Source organism: Gallinula chloropus (assembly GCF_964237585.1).
Source record: "Gallinula chloropus genome assembly, chromosome: 1".
Classification (NCBI taxonomy): Eukaryota; Metazoa; Chordata; class Aves; order Gruiformes; family Rallidae; genus Gallinula; species Gallinula chloropus.
This window is the reverse complement of record NC_140085.1, coordinates 189894214-189917687: the sequence shown is the minus strand read 5'-3', so window position 1 is coordinate 189917687 and position 23474 is coordinate 189894214. Positions and strand designations below refer to the sequence as shown.

At 47.7% G+C, this 23474-nt stretch overlaps 1 protein-coding gene across 1 annotated transcript in view; it reads right to left on the bottom strand.

Annotated features, from left to right (window-relative positions):
* Positions 1-23239, bottom strand: part of FCHSD2 (FCH and double SH3 domains 2) — a gene marked incomplete at its 3' end in the record, with an annotated part of 184739 nt that extends 161500 nt beyond the window's left edge. The window contains exons 1-2 of the mRNA XM_084266759.1: positions 23158-23239; positions 20321-20418 (exon numbers count right to left, since the gene is read on the bottom strand). Coding sequence (XP_084122885.1) covers positions 20321-20418; positions 23158-23178 — 119 coding nt within the window. The 5' untranslated portion in view covers positions 23179-23239. The remainder of the gene's footprint in view (positions 1-20320; positions 20419-23157) is intronic.
* Positions 23240-23474: the final 235 nt, after the last annotated feature.

Genomic DNA, 23474 nt, shown 5'->3' with positions numbered 1-23474 from the left:
ATGAACCAGAATCTGGTCTCACGTGGAATAGCAGAAATGCAGATTAAAGTTTGTTTGACTGTGGGGTGGGGTTGGGTTTCTTTGTTTTGCTTCGGTGATTTGAGGGTTTTTTTTACCTGTTGGAACATAATGTGTATCACTGAAGCTCTGCATAGGCTTTGACAGATTTACAGAATCCCAAAATCCATAGGCAGGGACACCCCCCAGCCCAGAGTGCCCAAAGCCCCATCCAACACGGCCTTGAACCCTGACAGGGAGTCAGGGGCAGCCCCAGCTTCTCTGGGCACCCTGTGCCAGGGCCTGCCCCCTCCCCAGGAAGGATTTCTGCCTCCCAGCCCCTCTCCATCCCCCTCCTGCAGCTCAAGGCCATTCCCCTGGGCCTGGCCCTCCCTGCCCTTGGCACCAGCCCCTCTCCAGCTCTCCTGGAGCCCCTTGAGGGACGGGAAGGGGCTCAGAGCTCTTCCCAGAAGCAGCCTTCTCTCCTCCAGGCTTCTGCACCTTTAACACACCAAGCACAGGGGAAAACTTCATATGCCCACAGACAAGCAGTGCACTTGCCAAGCCTGTCCCGGAGTACAGAGCTAGCGATTCCAAAGACTCATCATCTCCCAGATCATTACATTTTTGAGCTCCTCACTTACATTTGAAACACGCAGAAAATACCTGAGAAGCAGATACAAACCAGTCTTACCACAACCACTCATACTAAAGAAAAAATCCTTTTTCTTTCATCTTTTTTCTACTATTGGGTGGAAAACGTGGAGTACAAGGAATAGCTACAGCTCCTGCTAACAGACCCAAAGCTATTCATTCTACAAAACACTTCACTACTCCAGAAACATGAAGTGTTTGCTCAACAGAGATCAGAGTGTTCTTTTAACAACAAAGAAAAGATGACATGGCTTAAAGATCTGGAGAGGAAATCAGATCATGAGCATTGAATCGTTTTGCTCAAACTCACACAAGGTTCTGATATCGTAGAGTGGTCTGGGTTGGAAGGGACCCCAAGGATCACAGAGTTCCAACCCCCCTGCCACAGAAAGGGACACCAACCTCCAGGCCTGGAGCTACACAACATTGCCCAGGACCCCATCCAACCTGGCCTTGAACATCTCCAGGGATGGGGCACCCACCCCCTCTCTGGGCAGCCTGTTAGAGCACCTCACCACTCTCTCTGGAAAGAACTTCCCCCCAATATCTCATCTAACCCTTCCCTCCTCCAGCTTCACTCCATCCCCCTTGTCCTGCCACTCTCTTCCCTTTAACAAGCTGATTCCCCTCCTGTTTCTCTGCTCCCTTCAGGGACTGGAAGGCTGCAATGAGGTCCCCCCACAGCTTTCTCTTCTCCAGGCTGAACCAGCCCAGCTCCCTCAGCCTCTCTTCATAGGGGAGGTGCTCCAGCCCTCTGAGCATCTTCATGGCTTCCTCCTTCTAAGGCCCCCTTTTCCAAATAGTTGGATGATCTGTTTTTTTGAGGTCCCTGTGAACTTGAGTGCCACAGTTAGCTTGCATTTTATTGATGCAGAGAACAAAGCCAGTAAGGTCTGCTCCCCAGTGTTATGTCTACACATATTTCCAGATACAGATTTACATTAAGGAAACACAAGTCACCTCAAGAGCTTTCATTGCAAAACTCAACATGGGGGAAGAGAATCATAGAATCACTTTGCTGGGAAGAAACAAGATCATTCCAGTCACCCAACTATTTCCTCCAGTGCAGTATCAAGAAGGACGAAGTACAGCTGCTCCTCCCCATACACCACATTGTAAAGCAGTGTTCCGGGCAAGCAGAAGAATGGTGTCACATCCAAGGGACAACTGTGGCATCCCATTTCACTTCCTCACCTCAGCAGAAAAGAGCTGGGTCTCTAAAGGCAATAGCTGCAGCACAGAATGAAGGTGTGGTGGAGTTTGACATTCTTACTGGTTAAGACACGCCAGGGAGATACCCTGGAGGCACATCTATTTTTAAAGAGCACCTACATATTCTGGTATTGTGAGGAGAGTTAATCAACTTAAGTTTATCACCTTACACAACACCACAGGAGCTGGTGAAATACATTTATTAACATTCCAGGTCTGGACTATGTGATGCTAAAAAAACCAAACCAACAAATAACACCCTTGTGATGGCCATCTCTCAATTTGTTTCTTCTTCTCCTTCTTGTAAGTCAGATGGAACTAGATACTGAAAGTAACAGTAGCATTCCCAGAAAAGGCTTGGTTTCCCCCACCTATACAAACAGATAAATGCTGTAGCACATCTTCTGCAGAGCATATGAATGTTTAACCTTTGTAACCACATCTCCCATACAGCTGTGTGGAGTAACAGTGTTGAGAAGAGTGGAAGAATAGGAACCATAGAATCATTAAGGTTGGAAAAGACCTCTAAGATCATCTAGACCAACTGTTCCCCCAACATCTCTATCACTCACTAACCCACATCCCTCAGTACCTCATCCAACCTTTCCTTGAACACCCCGAGGGACGGTGACTCCACCACCTCCCTGGGCAGCCCGTTCCAATGCCCAACCACTCTTGCTGAGAAGAAATGTCTCCTCATTTCTAACCTGAACCTCCCCTGGCACAACTTGCAGCCAGTCCCTCTTGTCCTATCGCTGGTTATCTGCGAGAAGAGGCTGACCCCCTGCTCACCACAACCTCCTTCCAGGGAGTTGTAAAGGTCTTCCATGAGCCTCATCTTCTCCAGAGAAAACAGCCCCAGTTCCCTCAACCACTTCTCATCAGACTTGTGTCCCCTCCCCTTCCCTAGCGTGGGTGCCCTTCTCTGGACACACTCCAGGGCCCTGTTGTCTTTCTTGGAATGAGAAGATACAGAGGAAATTCAAAAGCAGGATCTACTTCTAATGAGGTGTTACTAGGCAGCTATATTTACTTGTCCTCTTATTTAGTCACCGTAGATCACACAGAGATAATTAGAAACAATCACACAAAATCAATTAACATGAAAGAAAACTTCATAAACAGGAGGCACATTAAAATAACCTGTAAAGCTGGTGCCACCTACTCCGTCTTTCACTAGTGGCAACACAGCTGAAAATGAGCAAAGTCATAGAATCACAGAATCATAGAATGGTCTGGGTTGGAAGGGACCCCCAGGATCAGAGAGTTCCAACCCCCCTGCCACAAGCAGGGACACCAACCTCCAGGTTGCCCAGGGCACATCCAACCTGGCCTTGAACACCTCCAGGGACAGGGCACCCACCACCTCTCTGGGCAGCCTGTTCCTTCAGGTACTGGAAGGCTGCAATGAGGTCCCCCCACAGCCTTCTCTTCTCCAGGCTGAACAAGCCCAGCTCCCTCGGCCTTTCTTCATAAGGGAGGTGTTCCAGCCCTCTGATCATCTTCACGGCCTCCTCTACCTCTTAATGGACTGTTGGAGAGGGTTCAAAGAGGTTAAAACCAGGCTGGCCAGAACCAACAACATGAAAAGCAGCTGTTAGAAATCAAGACCCCGTAGTCATTCTAGCGCCTCTTCCCTGCCTCTGCCTGGTGTTAGGATGGACAGACATTCATTCCTGGATGCAACATTAACAGAAAGTCCACAGTCTTTATGTTTCCAGATACATACAATTATGTCAAGAGAGTGATAGCACAAAGGGTAATCCAAAAAGGGGCAGATTTCGATTAGGTCTAAGGAAGGAATCCTTCCTGGGGAGGGGGGAGGCCCTGGCACAGGGTGTCCAGGGAAGCTGGGGCTGCCCCTGGATCCCTGTCAGGGTTCAAGGCCAGGTTAGATGGGGCTTTGGGCACCCTGGGCTGGTGGGGGTTGCCCTGCCCATGGCAGCAGGGGGCACTGGGAGGGCTTTGAGGTTCCTTCCAACCCAAACGAGTTTGGAATTTGATGATTCAGCAACATTGTAAAGTATTTTAAAGGTTTAACAATGTTTGGGTCAATTTTATTTCGGTTTTAAAACCTTCAAGCCTTCATCTCTGGTGTTCTCAAACTCCAAATTAAAACCAAAGTTCTTCCACCTTGGAAAACAATTATAAGTAATTTCTTAAATTTCCAGCCATTCCCAGTATTGCCAGGAAGGTCAGACAAACTACACAACCTGTAAAAGAATATCATTCTGATATTCTTTAATCATCTTCTTTTGATCACTTTTAATCCAAGATCTTCTCAGAGTATCATACCCTCAAAGAAAAATTGTGTTGGGTTTTTTTTGTCTTCTCTTTTTTTTTTCCCCTCTGCTTCAAATATACAGACAGAACACAACAAAGCCCCCCCCAAAAAAAAAGATAAAACCCACAATATATTTTGCTCAGTATTTAAATATGGTCACAAGTGCCAAAATTTCCTTCAGTAACACTGTCTCCCATTTGGCACACAAGCTAGAAATAACTACACTTAGGGGGCTTTACCACCATAAATCTTCGAAAGCCTTCTGCATGGCTGAGCTTTTCTCATCAAATTAAGCCACCAAGGCGTTTTGTCCCTCTCATTAAAAGGATGCTTGCTGGAGAAAGCACAGGAGGATAGAGAAGTGTGTGAACAACCTTCTCGTAGCCACTGGAGATTGGGCACAACTGTATTCTCCCAGGCACAAAGAAAGGAATACTTAAAATAATTCAAAAGGCTGCTAGAAGGAACAGCTATTCTTAGGCTTTTAAAAGATGTTCTCAACAGTCAGGGAATCTACGCGCTTTGAACAGTGGAGAGAACAACAAAAAATATAGATTTCAATAGAATTTTTTTAATTACTTTCACTCTCTTCGTATCAAGTATTAATTGGAAATACTATGCTTATTTCAGAAATCAATACAACTAAAGGCTTAAAAACATTGCTTTAATAAAAAGCCTCTCAGCCTCAAACGTCACCTAGTCCTAGGTTTTGGGAAAAGGTTATTAAAATTTTAAATCCTACTATGGAAAAATAAATAGACAAACATTACTTTGAGCTATTATAAACCAGTTTCATTTACAGCAAATACAGAATCACAAGGTTGGAAAAGAGCTTTAAGATCATCAATCCAACTGTTCCTGTCCTGTGCTAAACCATATCCCTAAGTACCTCATCTATCCAGCTGTTAAGCACACCCAGGGATGGGGACTCAGCCCCCTCCCTAGGCAGCTTGTTCCACAGCCCCACAACTCTTGCAGGGAAGAACTTTTCCCTCCCATCTGAGCTGACCCTGCCCTGGTGCAGCTTGAGCCCATTTCCCTCTGTCCCATCTCCTGTCCCCTGGCTGAAGACACCATCGCCCACCTCTCTGCACCCTCCTGGCAGGTCAGTGGAGGTGCTGAGAAGGTCTCCTCTCAGCCTCCTCTTCTCCAGGCTCAACACCCCCAGCTCCCTCAGCCGCTCCTCAGAGGATTTGCCCTCCAGCCCCTTCCCCAGCCTGGTTGCCCTTCTCTGGACTTGCTCCAGGACCTCCATGTCCTTCATATGGTGAGGAGCCCAGAACTGGGCACAGCACTCGAGGTGCAGCCTCACCAGTGCCCAATCCAGAGGCACAATCCCCTCCCCAGACCTACTGGCCACACTATTTCTGACACAAGCCAGGATGCCATTGGCCTTCCTGGCCACCCGGGCACACTGCTGGCTCACGGTCAGTTGCAGCCAACCAAATTCTGGCTGCCCAAAGCATTTAAGATTAAAAAGAAGGTGTGAACGAAGTAGTTTTATCCATACAAGCAGCCCACTGACCATACTAAATATAAAGAAATAACTAAATCAGAAGCTTATTTATCAGAAAACTAAAATCACCAACTGAATACAAGATAACATCCAGGGTAAAAGTCCACAAGGAGCAGGAGATGCCAATCTCAATGACCCACTGGGGATGGTGAAGTAACACGGTACTAAGTTCTCTGCAGTCAAGATAACCACCAACACTGAGTCACTGAATCACAGAATCACCTGTGTTGGAAGAGACCCTTTTAGATCATCGAGTCCAACCACAGTCTGTTCCTGCCTAGTCCACCTCTAGGACCATGTTCTCAAGCACAACATCTACACACCTTTTAAACCCCTCCAGGGATGGTGACTCCACCACCTCCCTGGGCAGCTTGTTCCCATGCCGGACAACCCTTTCAGTACAGAAATCCTTCCTGATACCTGACCTAAATCTCCCCTGGTGCAATTAGAAAACCATCTCCTCTCGTCCTATGGCTTGTCACCTGAGAGAAGAAGCCAAACCAGACATCTCTCTGCAACCACCTTGCAGGTAGTTGTAGAGAGGGATATGGTCTCCTCACAGTCTCCTTTTCTCAAGACTAAAAAGCCCCAGCTCCCTCAGCCGCTCCTCACAGGACTTGTGCTCCAGACCCTCTTCAGCTTCATCACCCTCCTCCGGATGCAATCCAGCACCTCAACATCCTTCCTCTAGTGAGGGGCCCAAAAACCGAACACAGCACTCGAGGTGCGGCCTCACCAGAGCTGAGTACAATCGAACAATCACTTCCCTACTCCTGCTGGTCGCACTGTTCCTGATACAGGCCAGGATGCTGTTGGCCTTCTGGCTTATGTTCAGCTGATTGCCAACTAAAAACCCCCATGTCCTTCTCCCCCAGGCAGCTCTCCATCTACTCTGCCCCAGCCTATAGCACTACCTGGGGTTATTGTGACCAAAGTGCAAGACCCAGTACTTGGCCTTGTTGAACCCCATACAGTTGGCCTCTCCCATCGATCCAGCCTGTCCAGGTACCTCTGCAGAGCCTTCCTGCCTTACAGCAGATCCACACTCCCAACTTGGTGTCATCTGCAAACTTACTGAGGGTGCACTCAATCCCCTCAACCAGATCATTAGTGAAGATGTTAAACAGGACCAGTCCCAGCCCCAAGCCCCGGGGAACACCACTTGTGACCTGCCACCAGCTGGATTTAGCTCTATGCACCACACCGCTCTGGGCCCAGCCATCCAGACAGTTTTTAACCCAGCAAAGAGTGTACCCATCTAACCCATGAGCAGCTAGTTTCTCTAGGAGGATGTTGTGGGCGACAGCGTCGAAGTCTTTACTGAAGTCCAGGTAGACAACATCTACAGCCTTCCCCTCATCCACAGAGCAGATCACCTTGTCATAGGAGATCAGGTTGGTCAAGCACGGTGTGCCTTTCATAAACCCTACCTGAAATAGAAAAAAAGGGGAAAAAAGGAAAAGAAAAATCTTTCTCTTCACCTCTGCCTCCCCTACAAAGAGTATTTACTTGCGGTGTGACCTGCTAATGCTGGTTCCCTCATTCATCATGATAAGCTTCACACTTGGGCATTGAAAGGGCCTGATGGGAAAGGAGACAAGCTGTTCTCTTTTGATTCCAAACCCAGGCTTGACCCGACTGCAGAAACTCCAATATTGAAAGGAAATTCACACAAAGCACCCTCAGGAGACTGGCTGAACAAGCCTACAATGTAAATTCTATACATTTCTTAAGAGGTTCTTCAGCACCTTCCTATAAAGTTCAGCAAGCCTTTACAAGACACAAAATACACCCCAAGTCCCAAATCCATCTTTCAGTAGAAGATAAAAACCTCTCCAGATACAGCAACAACTACCAGAGTTTCCAAGTCCTATCAGCTTCTATGAAGAGAAGAATCTTTAATATTCTTATTTTTAATTTATTTCTTCAGAAGCACCACCCCATGACGCTGTTTGCACTGGGGACCACAGACAAGGTTTCACTTTCTCCTTAACTCCAGCGCTGTGGCTCAAACATGGGCATTGCCAAGAACCAGCGTTCACGATGTGCTAGCAGCTATTTTCAGCACAACAAAAACTGTGCTTGCTTTGAGCCAGCTTGACACATGGTCAAAAACACTTCTGTGAAGCCAGTTCTGGTGGTGTAATCCCGTCTCCTGTTATTCACCACACCCTTCACACAGGCAAGAGACAAGAATCTGTGCCCTCAGGGTAGATAGTTTGGTTCATAGTCCACTATATTAATACAACTTCAGCTTTATGGCAGATGAACACCTCCACGTCAACCTGTGGACCTCTGAAATAACTTCCAAAGGGAAGACAAGGCTGGTATGTCCAGGGGAACCTGCTTTGGCAGGAGCATTGGACCTTATGACAACCTGAGGTCCCTTCCAACCCCTACAGTTCTGTGATTCTGTCTACCTGTGTGACCTGTCCTAGGGACCCTGCTTTGGCAGGGGGGTGGGACCCAATGAGCTCTGGAGGTCCCTTTCAACCCCCCTAAGGTTCTGTGAGTCTGTGGCACAAAGGGGAGGGAAAGAAAAAAAAACCCCATCTTCAGCCACAAAGCTAGATGAGAAGGGTGGAGTGTTCTCAACAGCCTAGTGTCCTCAGCCACAGCAGGTATTGTTTACAAAAGTCTTTGTGTAGGTTACGCCACGGGCTGCAAAAGATGCTGAAAGCAGTATTGGCAAAGGATGCAAAAGCTGCAAAATGAATCCTTATCCCACCAAACATGATGAAACAGATCCAATGAAACACCGTAGGAAATTAAGGCAGGTTATGCTAATTGTGTCTGGAATGATAAGAATGTTCCTCCTCTTTCCAGCGCAGCTTATTGTGACAGTTGTGGTACATCCTGAACATCTTCGATTCCCCTTACACACAGGGGTTTGGAAGGGTGAGGGTTATAAACACTCAGAGCCTCAAATGGAAAGGTTTCCTGAGGGAATCAGGCTTGGGACTGATCAAGTGGATCAAAGAGAGAGCATTTTGCTGCTTTAAAATGATCCTGTACCGTATATTCCGGCGCACACACCAAACTCGGTCCATACCATAAAAATCTGTAACGAAGCAACTCAGAATCATAGAAGGTGTTAGGTGGGAAGGGACCTTTGAAGCCCATCTAGTCCCACCCCCTGCAGTGAGCAGGGACATCTTCACTACAGCAGGTCACTCAGAACCCCATCAAGCCTGACCTTGAATGTCTCCAGGGATGGGGCCTCCACCACCTCTCTGGGCAACCTGGGCCAGGGATCCGCCACCCTCAGAGGGAAAAACTTCTTCCTAATGCCCAGCCTAAACCTCCCCTTTTCCAGTTTAAACCCATCACCCCTCGTCCTGTCGTTCCATGCCCTTCACAGGACGACATCGCAACCTCTGGTTTTCCAGAGCTCTGCCAAGAAACATTGTGGTGAAAAACAACAGCTCCAGGCAAGGCCACCATTTGGATAAAGTCAGAAAGAAAAAGCAACCCCACAGCCCTTTCTGCAAGCTGAAGAATTCATTCTTAAAGAGGAGCATTGAGGCAACACTGAAAACACAATCTTTGGCAGAGACAACACGTGTGGTACTTGCAACCAGAATCCTATTTTCACTGTTTTCCCAGGCAAACACATACTCAAGGCACAAGGCTCACCAGCTGGCGCCACGAGCCTGAATTCTCCTAAAAGCTTCTAAGGAAACACAAGGCCTTAAAAATTCAGACTTCCAGAGCATGTCTTGGAATTCATAGAATCATAGAGTCGTCTGGGTTGGAAGGGACCCCAAGGATCATGGAGTTTCAAACCCCCTGCCACAGGCAGGGACACCAACCTCCAGGCCTGGACATACACAACATTGCCCAGGGCCCCATCCCAAATGGCCTTCAACAACTCCAGAGATGGGGCACCCACCACCTCTCTACGCAGCCCGTTCCAGCCCCTCGCCACACTCTCTGGAAAGAGCTTCCCCCCAATATCTCATCTAACCCTTCCCTCCTTCACCTTCACTCCATCCCCATTGTCCTGCCTGTCTTTGCCTTTTAACAAGCCGATTCCCCTCCTGTTTCTCTGCTCCCTTCAGGCCACGATCCCTCTGGATGGCTTCCTTTCCTTCTACTGTGTCAACCACACTACTCAGCTTGGTGTCATCCGCAAACTTGCTGAGGGTGCACTCAATTCCACAACCAATGTAATTGATAAAGATGTCAAAGAGCACCCGTCCAAAGACAGACCCATGGGGGACCCCGCTTGTCACCGGCCTCCACCTGGACATAGACCCATTGACCACCACCCTTTATCTACATCCTTTCAATCAGTTCCTTATCCACAGGATGGTCCACCCATCAAATCCACATCACTCCAATTTAGACATAAGGATGTGGTGGGGGACTGTGTCAAAGGCCTTGCACAAGTCTAATACAAGTGTATGAGAGGAGGGGTCAAGACAGGACCTTCTCCCCCTCTGCTCTGCCCTGGTGAGACCACACCTCAAATAACGGGTCCAGTTCTGGGCCCCTCAGCTCAAGAAGAACACAGAACTCCTTGGAAGAGCCCAGTGCAGGGCCACCAAGATGATGAAGGGAGTGGAACCCCTTCCTGATGAGCAGAGGCTGAGGGAGCTGGGCCTCTTGAGCCTGGACAAGAGGAGACTGAGGGGTGACCTCATCAATGTCTATCAATATGTAAAGGGTGAGAGTCAGGAGGCTGGAGCCAGGCTCTTCTCAGGGATGGCAGCGACAGGACAAGGGGCAGCGGGTGCAGCTGGAGCAGAGGAAGTTCCATGGGAATGTCAGAAGGAACTTTGTCCCTGTGAGGGTGACAGAGCCCTGGGCCAGGCTGCCCAGAGAGGTTGGGGAGTCTCCTTCTCTGGAGACATTCAAACGCACCTGGATGCGTTCCTGTGTGATTTAGTCTGTGTGCTCCTGCTCTGTCAGGGAGCTGGACTAGATGAGCTTTTGAAGATCCCTTCCAACTCCTAACATTCTGTGAAAGTCCAGGTAGATGACATCGATCACATTCCCTTTAGCCACAGATGCTGAATTGCTTTAATAAAAGCTCATTCAAATGCAAGCCTCAGTGCTGAGGAGGGGTGAGGAACAACCCAATTCATTTCGATGTGAGAAATCGATTGCTGCTTGGGGTTTTGAACACTGTCACTGCCAATACAAAAAAAGCCAAAACCCAAAGCATCATCAGAAACAAACCTTCATCAGCTATTCAAACCACTGCAAAGCTACTTAGAAACATGGAAACAGGCAGTCTATTCCTTTTTACACGTCACAAATCAAAAAAAAAAATAAAAATCCAAAATTGTATCCAGTTCTGGGCTCCCTGGTATAAAAGGGACAGGGATCTCCTGGAGAGAGTCCAGAGGAGGGACACAGAGATGATGAAAGGCCTGGATAATCTCCCCTGTGAGGAATGGCTGAGTGAGCTGGGGCTGTTCAGCCTGGAGAGAAGCAGCCTGAGAGGGGATCTGATCAATGGGTATCAATATCTGAAGGGTGGGACACAGGGGGGACATGGCCAGCCTCTTCTCAGTGTCTGTGGGGACAGGACAAGGGGCGATGGCCTCAAGTTGGAGCACAGGGAGTTCCACACCAGTCTGGGGAAGAACTTCCCAGTGAGGGTGAGGGAGCCCTGGGACAGGCTGCCCAGGGGGGTGTGGGGTCTCCTTCTCTGGAGATATTCCAGCCCCATCTGGATGCCGACCTGTGCGACCTGTCCTAGGGACCCTGCCTTGGCAGGGGGGTTGGACTTGATGATCTGTCAAGCTCCTTTCCAACCCCTATGATTCTGTGAAAAAAAATGAGGGAGTGTGGTCCATTTCTCAATTTCCCTGTGCCAAGCTGGGCCTGAATCATTACACTGTGGTTACGTTTATACTGAAAGGGTTTTTTTTTTTCCCTCAAAACTTGGACTTCCACACCCAGTAGGCAACATTTTTAAAGTACATTCCAAGCTTCCCTCAAACAGTTCCAGTCAAAACATCACCGGGTTTTAATTCCATCAAGAATGTGAGCATCTCATTAAAGGACTAATTATAGATAACGTGCCCAGACCACAGATTCTGGGGCATCTTTATCCAGATTATTACTCAGAGGGAACAGCACCAACTTTTCCCCAAAAGTTCTGAATTTTCTGGATGTTTAGTGTATTACTACGTATTATTATGTGTGTCCCACCCTGATTAACAGATCTGGGGATGAAATAATAATTGACTCCCAATACAGAATCATAGGGGTTGGAAGGGACCTCAAGAGACCATCAGGTCAGACCCTGATGCTAAAGCGGGTTCTATACACATGAGCAGTGGAAACATCAACTGAAGACGAAAGAAATGGGATCAATTCCTAAAAAACTTCCAAGTTTTAAAGAAAAAAAAAAAAAGCCTCTAAATCCACTGATCACACAAGGAAAAAAACCTTTTCAAGTGTCAATGAAACCCAGCCTAACACAGGATGGCTCAAATAGCTTCCATGAGCTTTGCTAATTCTTCAGCTGTTTTCCTCTTGTGCAGGTTATGGAATTCAGAACCTGGAAGCACAGGAAAATCACTATGCTCCTACTTCAATCAAGCCATGAACACTGCAGGCGAGTGTTACATCTGCTGAATGGAGTGAACGACCTTGAAGGAAAAAGGAAAGGTGGCAACAAAGGACAAGTTTCTGAGCAGTACAAAGGAAGAAATTATTCCTTCCTCATGAAAAGAGAAGTATTTAAAAAGAAAAACAAACCAAAAACAAACCAAAAACCTTATCAGGTACCCGCTAGCCAGAGGCAAACACGCTCTGCACCCTAACACAAGGTTCAGGAACATCCAATTACATTCCCTGCAGCTGGAGACCTGGAGAGAAGAGGAAGTAAGGTAAACTCCTCACTCCCACTTTGCCTTAGGACAGGAAAAGTTAAACTTGCTTATAATTTTTCAGAGTTTCTTACGGCATCCTAATCCATATGGCTACAGAATCACAGACTCACAGAATCATAGGGGTTGGAAGGGACCTCCAGAGGTCATCAGGTCCAACCCCTCTGCCAAAGCAGCTCCCTAGGACAGGTCGCACAGGTCGGCGTCCAGATGGGTCTGGAATATCTCCAGAGAAGGAGACTCCACACCCCCCTGGGCAGCCTGTCCCAGGGCTCCCTCACCCTCACCGGGAAGAAGTTCTTCAGCATATTGGCGTGGAACTCCCTGTGCTCCAACTTGAGGCCATTGCCCCTTGTCCTGTCCCCACAGACACTGAGAAGAGGCTGGCCATGTCCCCCTGTGTCCCACCCTTCAGATATTGATACCCATTGATCAGATCCCCTCTCAGGCTTCTTTTCTCAAGGCTGAACAGCCCCAGCTCACTCAGCCTTTCCTCACAGGGGAGATGCTCCAGGCCTTTCATCATCTCTGTGTCCCTCCGCTGGACTCTCTCCAGGAGATCCCTGTCTTTTTTATCCCAAGGGAGCCCAGAACTGGACACAACACTCCAGGTGGGGCCTGACCAGGGCAGAGCACCAGAGAGGATCACCTCCTTTGACCTGCTGGCCATGCTCCTTTTGATGCCCCCCAGGATCCCATTGGCCTCCTTGGGCACACTGCTGGCTCATGGCCACCCTGTCACCCATCAGGTCCTTCTCTGCAGAGCTCCTCTCCAGCAATAGTTATATATATATTCATATAAATAGATATTCTTTTGTGGTTTTCTTTTCCAGTTACTTACGTACAGCGCTGTCCATACTGTAAGGAGACTTTTCCCCAGCACATTATCTGTTAAGTGATCTCCTGTAATACATCTGCCACATTTAAAATTGGAATCACACTTAAGTTTCTACTCCAGTGCCTTGACTCACAGCCAAGGTTGTTGTAAAACCTTATCACAAACCTACCAGCACGACTACAGAAGTGGAGTCAAATTAAACCGGAGAGTACAAAGTATATTCATAGCAAAAGGTTACACGTACCTTTACTAACTGCAGCATAATTCAGGACGTAAAATGACATGTTAAAACGAGCAGCAGCAGCTAGCTACAGGCTCATGTTCATTCATACTTTTTTAAATTTAAAAAAAAATCTGTGCTATTCACTCAGGCTTGTCATAACAAGAACGAGACACCCAGTTAGAAACGCTCGAAGAGTGCTCTGTCCTCATTCTAGGTGCATGAACACAAATCCCCTGTATGTTCCTCCTTCCCTCACCTACGTGTTCCACATCCAACCAGCGGAGCTGAAGCACTTGCCCCTGTACTGGGCATTGGTGAGGCCACACCTTGAGTGCTGGGTCCAGTTCTGGGCTCCTCACCATAAGGACACTGAGGTCCTAGAGCGAGTCCAGAGAAGGGCAACAGGCTGGGGAAGGGACTGGCTGGAGGGCAAATCAAATGAGCAGCTGAGGGAGCAATGACTTGATGATCTTAGAAGACCTCTAAGATCATCAAGTCCAACCACTCCCATCCTATGCTAAACCATATCCCTAAGTACCTCATCTACCCTTTTTTTACAACACACCCAGGCGTGGGGACGCAGCCCCCTCCCTGGGCAGCCTGTTCCACAGCCCCACAACTCTGCCAGGGAAGAACTTTTCCCTCACATCTGAGCTGACCCTGCCCTGGTGCAGCTTGAGCCCATTTCCCCTTGTCCCATCTCCTGTCCCCTGGCTGAAGAGACCATCACCCACCTCTCTGCACCCTCCTGTCAGGTCAGTGGAGGCGCTGAGAAGGTCTCCTCTCAGCCTCCTCTTCTTCAGGCTGAACACCCCCAGCTCCCTCAGCCGCTCCTCAGAGGATTTGCCCTCCAGCCCCCTCCCCAGCCTGGTTGCCCTTCTCTGGACTCACTCCAGGACCTCCATGTCCTTCTTATGGTGAGGAGCCCAGAACTGGGCACAGCACTCGAGGTGCAGCCTCACCAGTGCCCAATCCAGAGGCACAATCCCCTCCCCACACCTACTGGCCACACTATTTCTGATACAAGCCAGGATGCCATTGGCCTTTCTGGCCACCCGGGCACACTGCTGGCTCATGGTCATTCGGCAGTCACCCAACAGCCCCAGGTCCTTCTATGCCTGACAGAAAAAGTAAGGAGGGACAAATCAGAAGAACAGAAGAGGGAAGGGAGAAACCAGAAGGACAGAAGAGGGGAAGAAACAGAAGGAGGTGTCTGTACGTGTATTTGTATTGTGTGAGGAGCACACAAAGCTTGTGAGCCTGTGATTTTGGCAATTCCTTTTACACCACGAATTTAGCTGAAAGTGCTATAAGCCTAGATTTGGGATCCAGCAAACAAAAAGACCACATTGCTATTCCATCTCGGCCAGAAATCATGCACTCTTTACATCTATTTTCTACACACTGCACAGTCAACTGACTTAAAGTGATGAAGCAACAGAGGATCAACACATCCAGACAGCAGAAAATTAGCTAAGACTTAAACAAGGTGGCTTTTCCAGCTCCGTAGCTCACAAAGCAGCAGCTGTGCCTTCTAGAGGAGCATTTGGCTGCAGCTATATGGTGACTTCAATCCCATGTGAGCTGGGCTGCTACAGCACAGTCTTGCTTTCCCTCTCCTCACTCAGGTTCTCATTCCTCCTCCTCTGATGCTAGCGGTGGCCCTCGCACAGCCACACAGAAAGATGGAGCAGGGAATGGATTTACCCCCAAATTATCCTATTTTGGGGGGAAGAGGTTTGATTTCAGTTGGGTGAGCTCCCTAATCCATGTGGCTCACCCATCCTTGTTCTCCAACAAGGAGAGAGCAGAGTTGTGGAGCTGGCCCTTCAGCAGCAGTCCGGACTTTTGAATGGATTAGAAGAGCCACGTAACCACAATCTCATTCTCTCTGGCAAAACACAAAAGCAAGTAAGTTTTTAAAAGCTACAGGAAGGAAGGTTTAAATTGGGTATAATGGGGAAGTTCTTTCCAGAGAGAGTGGTGAGGGGCTGGAACAGGCTGCCAGAGAGGTGGTGGGTGCCCCATCCCTGGGGGTATTCAAGACCAGGTTGGATGGGGCCCTGGGCAACCTTGTGCAGATCCAGGACTGGAGGTTGGTCGCCCTGCCTCTGGCAGGGGGTTGGAACTCTGGTGATCACTGGGGTCCCTTCCAACCCAGACCAGTCTGTGATTCTATGATTCCTTGATTTTAGAATGTGTTAGCAAAAACCACTAAAGGCACAAAGTGCTTTTGTAGAGCAGGCCTTGAGATACCACTCGTGGTAAAGCAGCCATCACCTAAGGAGTTTAGGAATCAGCCAGGTGGGCAATGGTCTCTTCAGCCAGGGGACAGGAGATGGGACAAGGGGAAATGGCCTCAAGCTGTGCCGGGGTAGGGTCAGCTCAGACATGAGGGAAAAGTTCTTCCCTGCAAGAGTTGTGGGAACGTGGAACAGGCTGCCCAGGGAGGGGGCTGTCACCATCCCTGATGTGTTTAAAAAAAGGCCCAATGAGGTACTCAGGGATATGGTTTAGCATGGGATGGGAATGGTTGGGCTTGATCTTAAAGGTCTTTTCCAACCTTTTGATTCTGTGAATCCCATCACATATAAATATGAGTGAAAGCATGGATCGTATGCACTCTTTACAGTTCTGCAGCCACGTGCACAGACACACACACACAAATTAAAGTATGTCTATGTCTTACCACCAAGCAACTACAGCAATCTTTAAAACCAAAATAAAGGATACAAAAATTGCCAACACCTCTGAGAAATTCAGCCATTTATAACCCAGCTGGCTCCTGGGAAAAGAAAATCCAAAGCCAAACCAAAGAACTTCCTGCCTAAAAGCAGCCATGTACAGAATCATAGAATGGTTTTGGTTGGAAAAGACCTTCAGGATCATCGAGTCCAACCGTCTACCCAGCCCTGCTAGGTCCACCACTAGACCACATCACCAAGCACAACATCTACTCTTCTTTTAAACCCCACCAGGGATGGTGCCTCACCCACCTCCCTTGGCAGCCTGGGACAATATCTGACAAAGATGGGTATGGACAGAGTGAAGAAGTACTTCCAGCCATGGAGAAACTTTGAAGGATTTCTGGTTCACAACCAACAAAGCCCACATTTACCTTCCAGGGAGAAAAACCTCTTTCTCCATCACAGTTGCAGAAAGACAATCTTTTTATAGCAATGCCAGCACGGATCTACTGCATGAAAGGATATGGTAGCTTTAGTGAGCTACAGAAGATAAACATATGTCATGCCTAAAACTGAGCCAATGATCCTAAAAGCATCCTGAATCACTTGTTCCACAAATTCCCCAGTCACCAAGTATGAAGAAATGTAACACGAAAGCCAAACAGATTATAAACACAGAAATGTATTTTTAAACCTATTTGCTAACACATTTCAAAACACATTTTTTTATTATAGTCTTGTCAAGTCATAAAAAGATCCTCCAGCTTTCCTGCTACTAAGCTCCCACAGAGAAGAGAAACACAATGCAGTCTGTGAGGCTGCAAGGGATATTTGAGTAGGTTTTATAATGGGTATCGGAATCTTTCGCTGGGTGAGAAGTCATCTAACTCCCAGGAAAGCTTTCTGCTCTGCTACCAGCAGAGTTTTGTCAAGTCCCAGGTAGGATTTCCACAAGCAAAACACCTTGCCTTTTATTCCTGGTCTCCAGGACCTGGATCTGCATCCTTGCATACAGAACATGGCATCATCACTTTGTAACTGTGAGGGTGCCAGAGCCCTGAGCCAGGCTGCACAGAGAGGCTGGGGAGTCTCCTTCTCTGGAGACATTCAAACCCCGTGATCCTGGATGCGTTCCTGTGTGATTCAGTCTGGGTGATCCTGCTCTGGGAGCGGGTTTGGACTGGATGATCTTTTAAGATCCCTTCCGACTCCTAATGTTTTGTGATTCTGTGTACCTGCAGAGAAGCTGAAGAAAATGTAGTTCCACCTATATGCCTGGACCCTGACCCAGAAGAATCCCATTTGGATAGAGAGCAGGCCAGCCTTCCCCCTCCCCAAACAAGTCCAAGTTTCAAACTTCAAGTTTAAGCCTTCAAACTACAAACATTTAAAGCAGTGCTCAGTTTTGCATAAAGATATCAAAAGCTACTGGAATGGCAAGTATGCTTAGGGTCTGGTAGGCTGCCAAAAAACATCTGCTAATACACCCGACAATGGATGTGTTTTATTAGAACTTATAAGAGACCTTCCTGAACTTTTTCCTTCTATCACTTCTTTGTAGTTGTACACAAAACCAAAACACCGTGAAAAAACCTAAATAAGAGTTTTAAATCCTACAGAAATACTATGGTTTGGAAGTGTTACGTGTGTAATTTAAACACCTGCATTTATATAGGGGGTTAGACCCGATGATCTCTTGAGGTCCCTTCCAACCCCTACAATTCTGTGCTAACAGATACAGTAATTATTTGTAATATTTTAACATTTTAAACCCTGCATTCTCAGCCACTAACTTGCAGACCAAGTCTTCAGGGGATTTTTGTGTTGCCACCGCAGCAGTTAAGTTTGCACAACTTCAGAGCAGCATAAAGCAAGAGCCCAAAGTTGTATTCTCCCAGTGCTTGAAAGCTCCAACAGCGCTACAAAAGGACACCAACCATCCCAGGGTTTGATAAACAAACTGCACTCACTTTAAATTTAATACTTTTTGGGTAACAGCAGGGTGCTTTCTATAAAAATCATTCCTTGTTCCAGAGGCAAAAAAAGGTCCTGTGTGTGGTTCCAGCGAGCATTGCTTTCAGGAATGCTCCAGAATCAGGGTGGCTGCATATCCTGAATACACTCATTAAAGACACGAGTAACGAGATGACGAGGTTGACACCCAACTTCTCCTCCGGGTGTCAGGCACTGACCCACACAGTAACCAAATCTTCAAAGCCTGGGTCCTCCTTTGCAGCTAAACACGATCCCAAACCAAGTTTGGGTTGGGGTTTTGTTTTAGCAAGTGTTTTGAAGCAAAAAATTCTCTTGTTCTCTCTTAGTCTGTTATCTGATATTTGAACAAATCATCGCCACGATGGAGCTGTCACATCCTATCACATCACATTGTGTTTAAAGAATGTTTAATCTGTAAATCCCAGCAATGATTCTGCAAACACAGAGATTGCTTGCAACAGGAATGCTGAGCGGAGGCTACGTATGTTTAGTGACCATTAGGGAATTAAATACATTAACACAGCTTCATAATCCATAATATTAAAATTTACAAACTGAATCAACTGTAGAAATTAAATCACATTAAAGAAAAATCACAGAATCACACAGAATCATAGGGGTTGGAAGGGACCTCGAGAGATCATCGGGTCCAACACCCCTGCCAAAGCAGCTCCCTAGCTCATATTGCACAGGTCGGCGTCCAGACAAGTCTTGAATATCTCCAGAGATGGAGACTCCACAGTCTCCCTGGGCACCCTTTAGGGCTGGCATTTCCACGTGTCTTCCTGGCTTTGTATCCACAAGCTAGTAACTCATATGACACCTTTCCGCTGAATCCAGAAGGAAATAATTACAAGCTCCTGAAAAAATAGGAAATGCTAACAAGACTTGGACTAGAGCAGCAGTACCTGGTCTAGATGCTCTAAAAATAAGCTTCTAAGGGGGAAAATTCCTTGGAACAGGCTGTTACTTATTACTCAGCGTTTGCTAGTTAAACACCAGGCAGTCACTCAGTTTAATCTAAGGAAACGAACGCTGCGATCACTCCCATGCAAAGAAAGTGTTTCAACACCCACAGGAGAGAAACAGGGGGAAAGAAGGCTCAGGATTCTGATTTATGAAGAGAGGGTGCTGAGGGTGATGCAGTTTGTCACCTGTCAAAGTTGACGCATCTGCATTTTATATACCAGGACAAAGCAAGAAATCTCATTTAAATAATTAACAGGTGGACTCTACACTGCCAAAAAGAGCAAAACAGCGGCAAACTCACTGCAGAACACTTCACAGAAGAACCACCCTAGAAACGGAGTCTGAACAGAACAATTAACCTCCCATATCATAATGCCAGGTATCCACTGCCACTGTGCTTTGTTAAAAGCAAACTTTTAACTTCATGAGCACCAATCACATTGGGTACACTGAATAATAAAATCCCTATAATCAATATTGACTTTTCTCTACTGATATTAACTCACACAGAGTTTTAAATTCTAAACTCAAATACCATATAGTAAGTTTTTAGTTAAAAACACAATCTATTTAAAAGCGCTGTTAAAAGTCATAGACTTGGTTTGGGTGGGATGGGACCTCAGAACCCATCTAGTTCCCACCCCTGCCATGGGCAGGGACACCTCCCACCAGCTCAGGGTGCCCAAAACCCCATCTGACCTGGCCTTGAACACTGCCAGATGTTTAGTGAAACATAACTCACCAGTGGCTTTAAAATATTTCAATAATTTTAGCAGCCTCTTATACAACCAGTAAATCAAAGTCTCAATCTATTACACAGAGAAATATTGCTGAAAAGGCCAATGCTTTTTGCATGTTGTTTGTGACTTCTTTTCTTTTTTTTTTTTAAACATTTCCCCCATTGAAGAGAAGACAAAATGGTTTGCATTGTGTTAGCTCCAGTTATAATTTCCAGCTGTGTCAAAACTTTAACAGCCTAAAAGCAGGAAATCCAAAGAGGAAATTCCATCGTCAGTTCCTGAAGTTTTGTAACTCCAATGTTCTTCCAAAAAAACTGGATCTTAAAGGAATTTTGGTAGCAATTTCTGTAACCTTACCTGATATCTTCAAGTAGCTCACATTCTGCCTGATGCTTGGCCTGAAGTTTTGTCATCTGCTCGACCTGAATGTTTTTTAGCTCTTGTGTAACTTTCACCTAGGGAAAACAAACCAAAACAAAACACAGACCATGTATATTTTAAGTCAAATCTCAACGAGAAAAATAAAACCCAATTCTTGTCCTTTATATATTTCAGAAATTGCATGTTTTGGTAGAGAACTTGAAGCTTAACCCTACATGATGTTCAAGAAAAACTGTCACCCCAGCAAGCTTACACTGTACATGGCACGAATCTCATGCTTACACCCAACCATTAATGAAAGTACAGCTTTATTCCAAAACCCAGGAGGGTAACTCATGGGCAACAAAAGGGTTTTGCTTACTGAGAAAGAAAAAAGCAGCCCACAGAGGGGAAAAGAATATATATATATATCAGAGATATTTCACACTTCAGACAATTCTGAAATGTATTAAACTGAGCTACAATTGTTATTATTTCAAGCTAGCTTCCACACCGAGTTGCTTCAGATCAAACCAGCCCTCTATGAAAGGCTTCTGAAGGTTGGCCTGAACGTTTTTAGTGTTGGTGGAATTTTGCTTTGAGCCTTGTGATCATGAGGCTACAAATTTAACACTTTGGGAACCTGCTTGATACCACCAGCGTAGGTATGTGGGATGAACTGATTTCAGAAGGGAATCCTTGGGGTCCTTGTTTTTATAAAAGAAGAGGTCTTGGCATTTAAGCCCACTAGTGATCACAAGTTATCAGCCTAAAAACCGATCACTGGCGTTATCTGAAGGCATTATGCATTCATGAGGACAGAAACACCAAACAGTTACTGTAATGGGGGAAGAGGGATGAAGAATTCAGAGGGGAAGGCGACAGAGATCTCTCTTCTTCGCTAGCCAGGCAACAATATATATATATATATATCTATCTCTAATCTCATCAGGTAGCAAACCCCTTAATTTTAATGCTGAAAACATCCCCCCAGCAACAAACACCCTTTCTTTAATCACAACGTTAAATAAAGAGAAATTTTTCACATGATTAAAAAAAATAAATCACATGTACACCCCTGACTCCAGGCTGAAAACGCAGCTATTTTTAATAGGAACTTTCAGCTTTTTGGGTTTTATTTGGAGATTAAAAAAGCCCTACTCAAAATAAACAAACTCGCACAGAACGACCCATGTAATGGAAACAATCTCAAATGGAATCATATAGGCAAAAGAACGACAAACTTGTAACATAAATAAGCCACCAAATGCCAGCTAAAATAGAAATAGGAACAGTTTAACAAAAGCACAGTCCAGCCCCACAAAACAAGAGGTCGAGAGGCAGGAACGAGCCAAGGAGAGATCTTCACTGCAGCTGCCTGCCAGGGCTACTGGGGAGCTCGGGGGATGACAAGGGATTTCTGTTTATGCTCCTTTCTCAAGTCTTCCTCCCCTCCCCATCCCTCCTAGTCACTATTATACAGCCCACCCAGCAGAGCCCTGCAGTCTCCTCTCCTTGAAATCTCAACTCCCCATATGAAACCCCAAACCATCTAGCAAGCTAAGAACAATCAGACTGTAAATAATTACGGCCCAAACCTCCCAAATCGGGTGGCATCGCAAAGGATGTGTGAAAAATAACCCCAAAACACAGAACTCCCCTTCCATGGTGCCTGTAAAGGAGCAGCCTCTCCAGCCAGAGACTCGCTTCACTGGCCCTCGTTCGCCGTCACCCACACACCATCACATGAAACCCCTTGAAGAAGCAACTAACCCATAAATCTCCATGGATCAGACTTCCACGTCCCTCAAGACCCCACTACAGCTCAAGCCTCCCAGATAACAACCTGCTCACACAGACAAGCCACGCCAAGAACAGCCTGGGTTTTATCCACATTCCTTCTTACATCTCTTCCCACGCCAGCCCCCCAGGGTCCCCCCAAGTGCAAAGCACCCCGTATTTCCACGGGATGCAGGGACACAAAAAAGTCTCCCCACTGCATCTGCAGATCGTTCCCAGCACACGTACGTTGCACATTTCTTTTGGCTGCCCCTGTTTGCCAGCACTCCTGGTACACGCTGGGATAGCCTGCATCCTCGCATCAACTCCAGACGTGACCTTCTGCTCCAAGACAACCAACCCAACGCTTGGCTGTTATCAACTCACCATAGCACCCAAACCCAGCCGAGCCCCCAAAATACAGCCAGCGGCACCCCGCAACCGGTACAAGACTTGGCTCAACACCTCCACACAGCCAAACCCTCTGCAATCATCGACTCCTTTCAACGTGGAGATCCTCTGGTGGGTATGGCGGTGGCATGGCCACCCCAAAACCCACTGACCACCCTCCCCACGCTTCTCTCCTCACCAGTCCTTTCCGCAGAGCTTACCTCCCGCACCTGACCCATCCCACCCCCCCCGTGCCCAGCTTCCAACCCCCTCCCCAGACATTCCCACCTTGCTGGGCCAGAGCCCGTCGCCCCCGATTCACCCCACCACCCCCTTCCCTGCTCACACTTCCCTCTCCTAACCTGCTTCTAGACTCCACCGCTGCAGAGCCCACCCCCCCCCCCCCCGCTCCCCACCCCCCATCTCCCACCTCCGGTACCCCTACACCCCTTCATCCCTCCCCTAATCCCCCCATAACCCCACCACCACCACCCTGCCCCAAAACCCACCCCATCCCAGTCATCCCCCACCCCCCTAGCCCCAACCATACCGGACCGCCGCCTCCCTTACCCACCCACACCCCCCACACACACCCCCCGGCGCTGCTCCCCCCAACCCCCTCCACACACCCCGGCCTCCCGGGAGGAGGCGAGAGGGGCCCTCACCTTCCTCGGCGGCGGCTGCATGGTGCTGCGCTGGGTCTCCACATCAATTCCCTCCCCCCGGCAGCAGGATGCGGCCCCCGCTGCAGGAGGAGGAGGAGGAGGAGGAGGAGGAGAAGGAGGAGGAGCGGGCAGAGACCGTCTCCCTCCCGGTCGGCGGGCGAGTCCCGGTCGGCGGGAGGAGCGGGGGTGGGGAACGGAGTGGGGGGGGAGACGGAGGTGAGGCGGGGGGGAGGCCGCCTTTTCCTCGCAGGCAGCGGCGGGCGGGCGCCTAGCAGCGTCCCGAGTCCCGGCCCTGGGGAGCGGGGAGGGACGGGAGG